This window comes from Callorhinchus milii, unplaced genomic scaffold (assembly GCF_018977255.1).
Source record: "Callorhinchus milii isolate IMCB2004 unplaced genomic scaffold, IMCB_Cmil_1.0 Scaffold1, whole genome shotgun sequence".
Lineage (NCBI taxonomy): Eukaryota > Metazoa > Chordata > Chondrichthyes > Chimaeriformes > Callorhinchidae > Callorhinchus > Callorhinchus milii.
The window spans coordinates 75,847,859-75,860,446 of record NW_024704742.1 but is presented as its reverse complement, the minus strand read 5'-3'; the positions used below and the strand labels follow the sequence as shown (position 1 = coordinate 75,860,446).

The 12,588-nt window shown below is 45.2% G+C and overlaps 1 protein-coding gene across 1 annotated transcript in view; it reads left to right on the top strand.

The window, feature by feature from the left end:
• Positions 1 to 12,588, top strand: part of arhgef38 (Rho guanine nucleotide exchange factor (GEF) 38) — a 39,872-nt gene that overhangs the window by 21,409 nt on the left and 5,875 nt on the right. Inside the window, exons 5-9 of the mRNA XM_042332219.1 lie at positions 4,160 to 4,177; positions 7,004 to 7,203; positions 9,161 to 9,294; positions 10,599 to 10,703; positions 11,724 to 11,846. Of these exons, the coding sequence (XP_042188153.1) occupies positions 4,160 to 4,177; positions 7,004 to 7,203; positions 9,161 to 9,294; positions 10,599 to 10,703; positions 11,724 to 11,846 (580 nt within the window). The remainder of the gene's footprint in view (positions 1 to 4,159; positions 4,178 to 7,003; positions 7,204 to 9,160; positions 9,295 to 10,598; positions 10,704 to 11,723; positions 11,847 to 12,588) is intronic.

Genomic DNA, 12,588 nt, shown 5'->3' with positions numbered 1-12,588 from the left:
AGCTGGGCTAAGACCATCTGGTCTATTTTTATTGTGGGGCACTTACAACAACAACAACTTGCATTTATATAGTGCCCTCATGCAGGGTAGTGTCTCAGAGGAGTACAAAGGAGACTCTTTTCTAGGTGTAAACAGGACTTAAGTCCAGCCCGAAGTTGTGGGGGAGTGCTCTCGGTTGCTTTGGTAACAGTATTACTACTGTGAACTTCATATCTCTAAATAGCAGCTGAGAGCTCCAGATAGTTTATAATAATTATTATTACATTTGGTAAAGTGTTTTTCATTTGTCTGAATAAAATACTGTGGATATTTAAGGTGTTTGCTCATTGGAAGCTCTCTTACAATCAGTACTCATTCACATTTGCCTACAAAAACAGATTTACAGTAAATCCCATGAAGTTCTTTGAAACACCTTGATGTGAAAGGCACAATATCAAATGCAAGGATTATTATTTTGTTATTATTAATTAAGGACTTGGACCTGGAGTGAATCTGTATTAGGGAGGCTGGTTATACATGGTAGCTTGATATAGATTATGCTTTGAGTCTACATTAGATATTATAATACAATGCAATTTACATTTATATAGCGCCTTTCACATTTCGGTCACAAAATATACAGTCAATTCACTTTACAGTATATTCTGTGAAGTGCTTTGAGACATCTGGAAGACATAATAAAGCTCTATATCAAATGCAAGAATTTATTATTATTTTTTATTATTTTTGCCCACCTCTATTAGTATACAAAAATGGAACACCATTCCTAAGAATGAATTACTTGTAGTTTGGCTAGAGAATTTGTAATCCTTTGAGGTTCACTCCTGCTTATCTCTAGTAAATAGGCCTCAGATTTGCTATCACGTCTCGCACACTCACAGTTCAATCTACAAATCTCACTGAAAAGCCAGGTGCGGGTTGCTGAACGCACCTGTGTCAAATCTGGCCTAACGGTCCACCAACAAATCTGGCTGGACCTCCTCAAAATTTACCGCTCCACTCTAGCCTCGGCCAAGTCGTCCTTCTACTCCAGGATAATCCTGGAGGCGAAGAACAACCCCAGGCTACTGTTTTCCACCACAACCCGACTCCTCCGTCCCCCCCGCCACCCCGCGCAGGTCATCTCCTCCAACCTTCACTGCGAGGAGATGCTGGATTTCCTTGAATCCAAGATCAAGGGAATCCGCTCCGCGGTCACTTCCCCTCCAACTTCCACCCACCACCCACCCCTTCCCTCCCACACTCCGACTCCTACCCATCCTCCCCTACACACCTTCGTACCCGTTTCCCCACCCTCTGTCACTGAACTCATCCTATCCCTAAAACCAACCACCTGCTCCCTTGACCCCATCCCCACTCCACTCCTTATCTCCCAGCTCCACTTTCTTGCCCCACATATCACTGACATCATCAACCTGTCCCTCTCCTCTGGCTCTGTCCCCATTCCATTAAAAACTGCCATCATCACGCCCACCCTGAAAAAACCCTCCCTTGATGCGTCGCAGCTATCAAGCTACCGGCCCATCTCCAACCTCCCCTTTCTCTCCAAGGTCTTGGAAAGAGTTGTCGCCTCCCAACTGCGCTCTTTCCTTTCCACCCATTCTCTTTTTGAACCCCTTCAGTCAGGTTTCCGTGCTGCCCATAGCACAGAAACTGCCCTGGTCAAGGTCACCAATGATATCCTGACCATCTGTGACCAGGGCTCCCTCTGTCTCCTCGTCCTCCTCGACCTATCGGCAGCATTCGATACGGTCGACCACGCTATCCTACTCCACCGCTTGTCCTCCCACCTCAACCTTCAAGGCACTGTCCTTGAATGGTTTAGGTCGTACCTTTCCACCGTCTTCACTTTGTCTCAACGAATGGCTTCTCCTCCACCCCCCGTACTGTCTCATGTGGTGTCCCTCAGGGCTCTGTCCTCGGTCCCCTCCTCTTCACCCTCTATATGCTCCCCCTCGGTGACATCATCCGCAGACATGGAGTTAACTTCCACATGTATGCGGATGACACCCAACTCTACCTTTCCTCCTCTACTCTCAACTCCACGACCACCGATGTCCTGACAGCTGCCTGTCCGACATCGAGTCCTGGACGAGAGACAACTTTCTTCAGCTCAACGTGCGAAAAACCGAGGCCCTCCTGATTGGCTCACGTCAGCGCCTCCGCACCTCAGGCGCTGACACCATCAGCATCCAAGGCTGCACTCTCCACCTCTCAAAGCCAGTCAGGAACCTCGGCGTTTTGTTCGACCCTGAGCTGTCCTTTCTCCCTCACATCCGCACTACAACTGGCACCGCCTTCCATCACCTTCGGAACATCGCCAGACTACGGCACTACCTCACCCCTCACGCTGCTGAAACCCTGGTCCACGCCTTTGTCACCTCAAGGCTGGACTATGGGAACTCTCTCCTCGCCGGCCTTCCCGCCACCTCCCTCCACAAGCTGCAGGTCATTCAGAACTCTGCAGCTCGTGTACTGTCCCGCACCAGGCTTCGGGACCACATCACTCCCACCCTCGCTCGCCTCCACTGGCTCCCCATCCCCCAGAGGATTGATTTCAAGATCCTCATCCTCACCTACAAGGCCATTCACGGCCTTGCTCCCTCCTACCTCTCCAACCTACTATCCCCCTACCTACCTGCCCGTACCCTCCGTTCCTCTGGCTCTGGTCTGCTCCACGTCCCCCGCCCCAACCGCCCTACCATCGGTGGTCGGGCCTTCAGCCTCTCAGCCCCCAGGCTCTGGAACTCCATCCCCCAGTGCCTTCGCCGCTTCCTCCCTTTCCTCCTTCAAGGCCGGTCTCAAAACCTTTCTCTTTGACCGTGCCTTCAGCTCCCCTCTCGACTCTCTTCCCCCTCCTCGCTCCCTCCCTTCCCTCCCCTCACCCTGACCATTTCCCCCCTCCTTGCTCCCTCCCTTCCCTCACCCTGACCATTTCCCCCCTGCTCGGGTCATGACCCAACTGTGCAGCGCCTTGGGACGTCCTCCTGACGTGAAAGGCGCTTTATAAATGGAATCTTGTTGTTGTTGTTGTACAAAGATAAGACGTGCAAGAAATTCAATATCCTCCTTAGTGGGGAGGTAAGCAAGGTCTCCTTGGAGCTGAACTGGCTCCAAGGTGACATGCCGGGCAATGGAATGTCAAAATCAAGTCAGCCCTCTCTGGTGGTCTCGGTAGTCCAGTTCCTGAGCCAGGTGGGTCCACAGTATTCGAGGCACTGCTGATGACCGCACAGCCAGCCTGGCTCATCGGCAAGACCTGGATGAGCAGACTAGTCACTGACACATGCGGAAACCCACTCAGCTCCTGTTAACTGTGCAAGCTAAAGCCTTAAAGGGTAGGGTGGTACTAGCTGGACAAGCAGCTGGAAAAGCTTGCCAGACAGCGATATCAATGGCAAGCTATGCAGTTTTAGCTGGTTATATTCCAACAGTTACCCCAAGACACACTCTGGGGTCCCCAAGCCTTGGATCTTGCCAATCCGCACCTCATACTTTCCAGAATTAGGTAAGCAGGATGCATCCCTCCAGGAAGAGAGTGTGCATTCCATTCCAAAATCTACCTCTGTGATTTCCATGTGTAGTGGGATGCATGGAAATCTCAGTTTGGTTTGGATAATCTTAAACATGGTGATGGGTTTCTGCATGTGTCAGACATCCAGCTGATCAAAAAAAANTTCAAAATAGGAATATTGGAGTAAAATAGATTTTTTTCAAGAGTTCCTTGTTTTAATTCATTAAATAATAGCATAAATTAATAACGTTTGATTAATACTGGCAAATGAAGCACTCCTCCCCTTTCTCAGTGTCCAACCTCACCACTGTACAGCATGTGAAGGGAGCTGTATAAATTCAAGTTGTTGTTCTTGAAATCACATGGCACTGCACCCTAATATAAAAGTAATCTAACAGCAGCAAAAAAGGTCACTGTAGTTGAGATGTAGGGCTATGGTTAGGCAAAATGTTGGTGAGACGACAGACCTGTGTGGACTTGTGTTTTGCATAACCTTGAAGTGCTTATCACGTCCAAAACATTGCATCTTAATAGTTATTACTGTCACATAGCGTTTCAGGAGTTCTGATTTTGTACTGAGTTAGTTTTTAAGAAAAACACTTTTAACCTTTTTTTAATTACAGTTTGTTTATTTTTTTAAATTAGGAAAATATATCACGAGCAGTAAGTATTCATTTTTAATTAATTTAATTTGCTTGCTCCTTTTCTCTTCCCTTGACTAGCTTGTGCTTGCTTTCTGCAATGCGCAGTGTGGCTTGTATGCATTCTGCCTTTCACCAGCAGTGATCCCTATTTATTCCACAGCCGACAACCACCCTTCAGGTACTTACCAATATGGTGATTCACTCAATGGTGCCACTGAACTTCAACAAAACTGAATTGATTTTAACATTTGCTCATTTCAAAGCTTTGGGGTCTAATTTGTGTTTCTCAGCAGGATTCTCGGTTATAAAGACTCCAAATTGCTATTGCTAAAAAGTTGCTATTGAGGATTTCTTCCAGGAACTACAATTACCTCAATATGACCTGCGGAAATGTAGAACCAATATAGTCTACCTCCAGACGTCCATCCAAAGGTGTTCTGGAATTTCCATTTGCAACTCGGAGTCATTATTAAGGAATCCTGCCATGTGAATCGTAGTAATTTTGTATTTTCATATTAAAAAATCTTATCTGGAATAAGAGCACCAGAGTGAAATCTTCCTGAAGGAAAATGAGTGAAGGGTCTCACTGCCAAGACAAATATTTAATGGGTATTCCTGACGGTGTAGTACCTAGAGCGATGTATAAACTGCTGGTTCAAATCGTAGCCTATGCTAAGGATGCTGGTGTCAGTCAGGGCTTCTCAGGGAGGCTAAATTGGTACTGGTCATCAGAGGTGGCTGGTGATAATATTGGATAATATTGATGGGCAGGGACCGCTGATGAGTTGGGAGAGAGCCAAGAGGGAGTCCACGAGTGCCATGGGTTGGGGCTGCTCAGTGGATTGGCTGTGGTCTGGCTCAGGGCATTCTACTTCCAACCCCCTTGCTGGTCTACATATGTGTAGCAGCCAGAAGAGCGTCACGCTGGGCTGTAATACTCTCTACACTCAAGTGGCCAGCTTACACTCAATGCCAAGACTCGCATGTGAACAATGGCCACTTGTCAGGACTCACTGCACAGCAAAGCCAGGTCTCTGACACAGGCAGGATATTGCTCAGCAAGACAACAACCAACAACTTTCACTTATATAGCGCCCTCCACAAAGAGTAGCTTCTCAGAGCGCTTGAAGACAATCCCCGTGGCTGAATAGACCACTAATAGGAACTGTCAAGGCTCAGACTGAACGAATGGCCATTTGTTGGAAATACCAAAGGGTGACTGTTGACCATGAGACCCAGGAATTTTGACTTGTGGGGACTGAAATCAAAAGGGCACTTTTATCCCATATCCAGAGACATTAAAAACAGATTTCTACAGATGAAGCAATGCTTCATGTGGTTGATGAGGACTTGCTACAGATACAACACCGCCACTGCCTAAACTGTGACTGCTTGGCAACTGCCAAATAAATTGCCATTACCTTTATTATTAGTAGTAGTATCAAAGGGCAACTTACTGGTGGGGAATTTTGAAATTACTGCTGGGGATTCCTTGGGCCTGGTGGGGATTTTCCCCAACACTTTATGTTAAAATATCGGATCATTTGCGTCATTTGGGTGAGATATTAAACTGAGGTCCTGTCTTCCTTTTGGTGAACATTAAAGATTCAGTGGCACTATTCTCACTTTTATCCCTGTGTCCTGGTCGCCAATCCTCCAGATTAATTGTTCATTCAACTCTTGGTTGTTTGTGGAACTTTGCTGGTGTAAACGGATGCTGTACTAGCCAACAAAGAGTCACTACATTTCGCAGTAACTATTTTGATGGCTTTGATATGCTCTGATGTGATACAAATGCAAATTCTTTTGACTAGTTTTGCAGCTAGTTAACAGAATGTGATACTTTATGTTTTCCAGGTTTATCTCTGCTTAATGTGCTTAAACTGAGGGGTATATGCAGTTGTTCTCCAGGTGTTCTTTCAGTCATGGCAAAAGATCTTTCATCTCAATTGGCAACTTCTGGGGCTGCAACATCTGCTCTTGCACAACCTTACCTGCTAACGTGGCCATTTTTTTCAAATGGGTTTTAAAACTCTTTCTTTCTTTGTGCTATACTTTGCATGTTCTGCAAATTAAACCGATGTCTTGCAATAGAAAAAAGTGTTGTAGTTGTTTAGGTTTCTGATTTAAATTGCAGTATCAGCCTGTCTTAGTTGGTAGCACTTTCACCTCTGAATTAGGGGTTATGGGCTCAAGCCCCAAATCAGAACTTTGAACTCACAGCCTGTGCTGACACTCCAGTTCAGTGCTGGGGGTGTACAGCATTGTCAGAGGTGCCGTCCTTTGAATGAGACGTTTAACGAAGATGCTGTCTGCCTGTTCAGGTGGAAATTAAAGATCCCATGGCACAATTCAAACGAGAAGGGAGTTTCTCTCAGTGTTCTGGCCAACAATCCCCTAAATAAAATTGATCATTCATTCCATGGCTGTTTGTGGGATATTGCTGCGCCCAAATTGACTGCCGTGTTCCCTTACAAATATACAGACACTATACTTTACAGTAAAATCCTGTGAAGCGCTTTGAGACATCTCAATGATGGGATAAGCCGCTGGAAGTATTATTGTACATTTGCTGAATGCTGTGTACAGCAGTATAAAATGCACCTCAGGCTGGATATTATGTACATCAGTATTAAATCTTATTCTGGATCCTGCTGGGAATGGAGAATTGGTTTATGATATTTGAGATATGTTCCTCATAAGTGTATTAGTATTGAATATGTGTTGAACAAATTGCTCCGATGTTATCAATATTCTGCTCTAATTTTATTTTTGAATCGTAAATGTTTTTTGGTCTCTGTGTGTAATGGTTTATTTCCGGATCCTATCCTCTTCCTGTTTCCAGAAGGAGCAGCACTTTATTAGACATGGGCTCAATCCTCATTAAACCAGTGCAGCGAGTCATGAAATACCCGCTGCTTCTGAGTGAGCTGCTGAATTCCACCCCGGATCTGCACGCAGATTATAAACCTGTTAAGGAAGCACTGGCAGCAGTAAAAGAAATCAACATGAACATTAATGAACTGAAAAGGAGAAAAGACCTGGGTAAGTTTATTTTTGTGGTCAGCCAGGTGTCTGACACATGTCTGGGACTATGCCCTCCCTGACCCAGAAATAATCTTTACCTGTACACCTTATCTTAGCCTTCCATCATCTTATATGCCTCCACCATATCCCCCTCAGTCTTCTGAGCTCCAAAGATAAAAGCCCCAGTTCATCAAGTCATTCCCTATAACTGCAGTTCCTCATTCCAGGCAAAATCCTGTTGATCTTCACCGTACCACCCTCCCACGCCTTAATGTCTTTCCTATCCCAGTTTGAGATGTGTTCGCAGGGTTGTAAGATGCCAGTAGGTGTGTCTCTATCTGAGATGGAACTCTTAGTGAAAGTCAGGCACTGGTTTGGATGAGATCATAAACAAGTTTGAAAAATTACACTGAGGAAAAAATGAACAATAATTTAGGATACACCAAGACAATAGAACAAGAGGACAGGTTTAGAGTTGCAAAGGGCAATTTCAGGCAAGAAGTTTTTCCTTACCCAGAGGGTAATTAACAACTGGAACAGGTTACCAGAAATGTCTCTATCAGGACACTGGACTCATTTAAATAACAGCTTGACAGGGGGACAGTAGGGAGGATGAAATCAAAGGACTGATTGTGATCTTCAGTGTTCTGTCCTTGACTGGTTCAGGTCCTACGTTTCACACCTCCTCCACTTCATCTCTGCAAACGGCTTCTCCTCCAGCCCCTGCACCGTCTTGTGCGGTGTTCCTCAGGGCTCTGTCCTTGGTCCCCTCCTCTTCACCTTCTACATGCTCCCCCTTGGTGACGTCATCCGCAGACATGGGATAAATTTCCACATGTAGACGGATGACACCCAACTCTTACCTCTCTGCCTCTACCCTCAACTCCAGAACTACTGTCGTCCTGACCGACTGCATAAAGTACTGGATGAGGGACAACTTTCTCCAATTGAACGTCAGCAAGACTGAGGCCCTCCTGATTGGCTCGCGCCAGCGCCTCCGCACCTCGGGCGCTGGCAGCATCAGCATCCACGGTTGCACACTCAACCTCACTAAGCCAGTCAGGAACCTGGGTGTCTTGTTTGACCCTGAACTGTCCTTTCTCCCCCACATCCGCGCCACGACCAACACTGCCTACCACCACCTCCGCACCATCACCAGAGTGCCACTGCCTCACTCCTCAGGCTGCTGAAACCCACGCACGCACTGGTCACATCAAGGCTTGATTATGGAAACTCTCTCCTCATCGGCCTTCCCAACTCTTCCCTTCACAAGCTGCAGATCATCCAAAACTCTGCAGCTCATCTACTCTCGCGCACCAGGCTCTGTGACCCCATCACTCCCACCCTCGCCTGGCTCCCCATCCTTCAGAGGATCAAATTCGAGATCCTCGTCCCTCACTTTCAAGGCCATCCATGGCCTTGGCGCATCCTATCTCTCTGACCTGCTGACTCCCTACAACCTGCCCGTTCCCTCCGTTCAGCAGGCTCCAGCCTGCTCCATGTCTCCTACCTTGATGTGACCACTGTACCATCGGTGACCAGGCTCAGCCTCTCTGCCCCCACACTTTGGAACTCCATCCCACAGTCCCTTCACCTTGTTTCCTCACTTGCCTCCTTCAAGGCCGATCTCAAGACCCTCCTCTTCGATCGTGCCTTCAGCTGCCCTCCCACCTCTCTGCCTTCCCTCACCCTTACCCCACTCCTCCCCCATGCTTGGGCCCTGACCCCTGACTCTCCAGCGCCTTGGGACATCCTCCTGATGTGAAAGGTGCTCTGCAAATGTAATTTTTTTGTTGTTTTTGTTGATGTGAGATGAAACCTGAGCCTGGTAGATGTTGTTTTAGTTAGCCATAAGACTGCATCTCCCTCTGCAGGACAGCAGAAGCTCCACCACTGGTGCAAAGCTACCAAACCACAAACCCAATGAAAAATTCTCTTTGTACAATTGACGATTTGTTCTTCGCACATTCTTTAGTGATGAAGTACAAGAATTGTGATGAAGACGAGTCACTAAGACACAGGCTGTCTAAGCTGAACATCCGCTCTATCGTGAAAAAATCCAACCGAGTCACAAGTCATCTCAAGATCCTGACTGGAGGGGAGCATCAGGTATGTACAGTTATTTTGAATGGGTATTTTACTCTTTGTATTTTATTTAATTGTAGCTTTGCACTCACTCTTTACGCATTGCTGAACAATGGTGACCCAACCCACCATACCCACCCATCTCAGCTCCCACCCCTTGTTCGGGTGCCAAGTCTTTATTGTTTGGCACCTTAGGGCATCCTCCCTAAATGAAAGGCACGATCTTATGTAAATTGTGTTGTTTTGTATGACGGCCTGCAGTCAAATGCAGCACAAGCAATGACAGATTTTTAATGTTTTTACCAAATCTGCCTGCGTTTTTTGCATCAATTTTTCCTCCCCCTACCCGCAATTTTTTTCTTTCCTTTTTTTTAGTAAAAAGCATCCCTGAAAAATACCCATGTTTTTATTTTGTTGATTTGGAAAAAAAAAGCTTGAATGGCTCTCAGTTGTGTGACATTAAATGAAAAGCCTTTCATTGGATACTGTGCTTTCTGATATCAAAAGACCTCAAACCCTTCCTCACACTGCGTTACTTGAGAGGGCAGTAAATTCTAGGAGCGATCCTCTGACTTATTTAAATAACTGGGAGGAGAGGATAGTTCGAAAAGGTGGAAAGGGAAAACGGCTTTAAGAATCCATGCCCTGCTCAAATTACTTACAGTACAAAGCTCTCAAGCCTGGCTCTGTTGGTAGCAGTTGTGACTCAGGGTCAGAAAATTGCGGTTTCAAGTTTCATACTGGGGACTTGGAGCTCAAAGTCCAGGTTGACACTCCAGGTTGACATTTTAATGCAGCATTGGGCAGCTTATCAGGGCTGCTGATGGTGGAGTGGAGGGTCGGAGCTGTGTAAAAGGCCCAAGCCAGCCAAATGAAGAGGGTTAATAAAGGATTGAGGTGTGAGTGGTTGAGAGAGCTGTTCAAGCATGAAATGACTTGTGAGTGTGAGGATCTTGAAATCGATCTGTTCTGCAATGGAGAGCCAATGGAGCCTGGCAGGGATTTGGTTGATGGGGGTGTGGAGTTTGATATGGGTGGCATTGTTCATGGGACTTTGATGTGTGCCAAACTGATTATTGCATTTGCTCACAAATACAGTCTCTACACTTAATAGTAATTACTGTGAATCACTTTGAGATGTTTTGCCATGGTAAGGCACTATATTAAATAGAAAAATTACCGTTATTAAAGGATTGTAGAATAAAATTGAGATACAGAACTTATTTGGAGAGATAATCCATGCTGAAGCTGGTGGAAAGTGATGGCACTGTTTTGAATGCGTGCATTTGCATAAAAAGTGAGTTTGTTATTACTGTACTTTGTTTCAGGTCAAAGATGAGATTTTTGATAGAGAAGAAAAAATGTTTCGAAACTTAGAAAAGGCTGTGAGACTTTGTGCAAAGAACACATCCTGCTATCTTCAAAACATTCAGGTGAATGTTTGTTTTTATCCAAATTAAACAATAAAATGCTTTGTATAATTGTATGCATGTCGTTGCATAATCAGACAGCCCATTTTACTTACATATAGGTGTGAAATGAACAAATTTTACACCAGTGAACATTTCTGTGATATACATGTTGGGATTTAAAAATCTCAAATATCAGAACCCGTTGAAAAGGCATCCACAACAACCCCGAAACCCCATCTTATATCTCTTTTACACAGCGAGTTTACCTTGAGCAGCAAGTCTACCTCAGGAGGCAACTAATATCGTAAAATGGAGCAGAGTGTAAAGGAGTCACTCTAGAGAAAATACTTATGTCAGGAGTGTTTTTCTGGTGGTTATGGCCATTCGAGTACTTTTTCAACTGTTATGGGAATACTCGTAAAGTGGCTCATCCGAGGTTGGACAATAGAGAGGAGAGCTTACCTGGGAATAAAACTTTTTAGGAGGAAGCTGTCCGTAGTCACATGAACTATATTTTGTTTGGTAATAAGTCTTTTGACTTCCAACTGTCTCTGCAAGTCTTCCTGCCTTGCTCTTTCTCAAGCCCTGAATCTGTCCCGCTCTCTATGCCTATGTCATCCGCTGTGGGTTTGTTCTGGCCTTGTGTCTCAGGGTCTTTGTATCTGTCACTCTCTGTCTCTGTGTGTCTCTCTCTCTTTCTCTTCAATCTTTCTCATTGAGAGCAGAGACTGGAAAGAGTGGAGGCCAGTGTCCTGGTAGCATCACCTGGGAAAATAAACTTCCAAAGTTTTCCACCAATGAGTTGACGTAATAATTTTGGAACATCGCTGTCAACTTTCACACTATTCCCAATCATTTTCACTTTCTCTGTGGAGACGGAGGGAACTGCTCACACGATTCAACTCCACAACATCAGAGAAGCAGTAATTTGGAGGATAAGTCATTCAAATTTCTCCATCTCACACATTGGTGTTGACCTGGTTAGTGACCTTCACTCAAAGGGATAATTTGTAGCTTGATCAATTGTATTTTTTTGCTCAGGAAGGTATATTACTAGCTGTTCAGAATGTCCATGATCTTCAGAAGATTTTACGAGATTCCAATCACGTCAATGGCACTTATCTTCAGGAGCTGAAAAACTCTCAGAGTTCATTTGAACATTTTGTAAGTATCTGCTATCGTGATCCCCACAACCCTTGTATTACCTGGGTAACCAGTTTCCACACAGCAGTGCCCCTCAAACAGCCATGAAGTGAATGACCAATTGTGTTTGAAGTATTGTTGGACAGGACACCAGAGGAATCTCCCTACTCTCTGCGAGTAATTCGATAGGATCTTTTACGTCCATCTGAACAGGCAGACGGGATTGCGGTTTAACGTCTCATCCAAAGGATGGCACCACCATCAATGCAGTGCACCTCCAGCATTGCGCTGGAGTGTTAGCCTAGACCTCTGGTGGCCTATCTTTTTGTTCAGCCAACAAAATATATTTGCTTGATTGAATATCTTTTGATTTATGTCATAAATCAAGAAATATTCAATTAAGAAAAACCTGGAAACACACTACTGATCGAACATGGATTTACCTAGTCTGGTGCGAATGTTTGGGGTGGCTGAAGCTCTTCTCAGGCCTTAGTTTGGCTGGCACATGCCTCGACTGTGAGCTCAATGATTGAGCCCACAACAAGATTAATTAATAAGACTTCATGTAATGAGCTATTTGAAGTGTAATGAGTTGTTAAACTGACAGAGGGCACAACTAATCTGTGCCACAAATCTCTCAAAAACAGTGATCAATTCACCAATTTTGGTGAAAAATGGCCAAAACAATGGATGAATTCCCTGTGTCACCTGAAGCACACCATCTCCGACAATGCAGCTCACCTAATACTGCACCAGAACATCA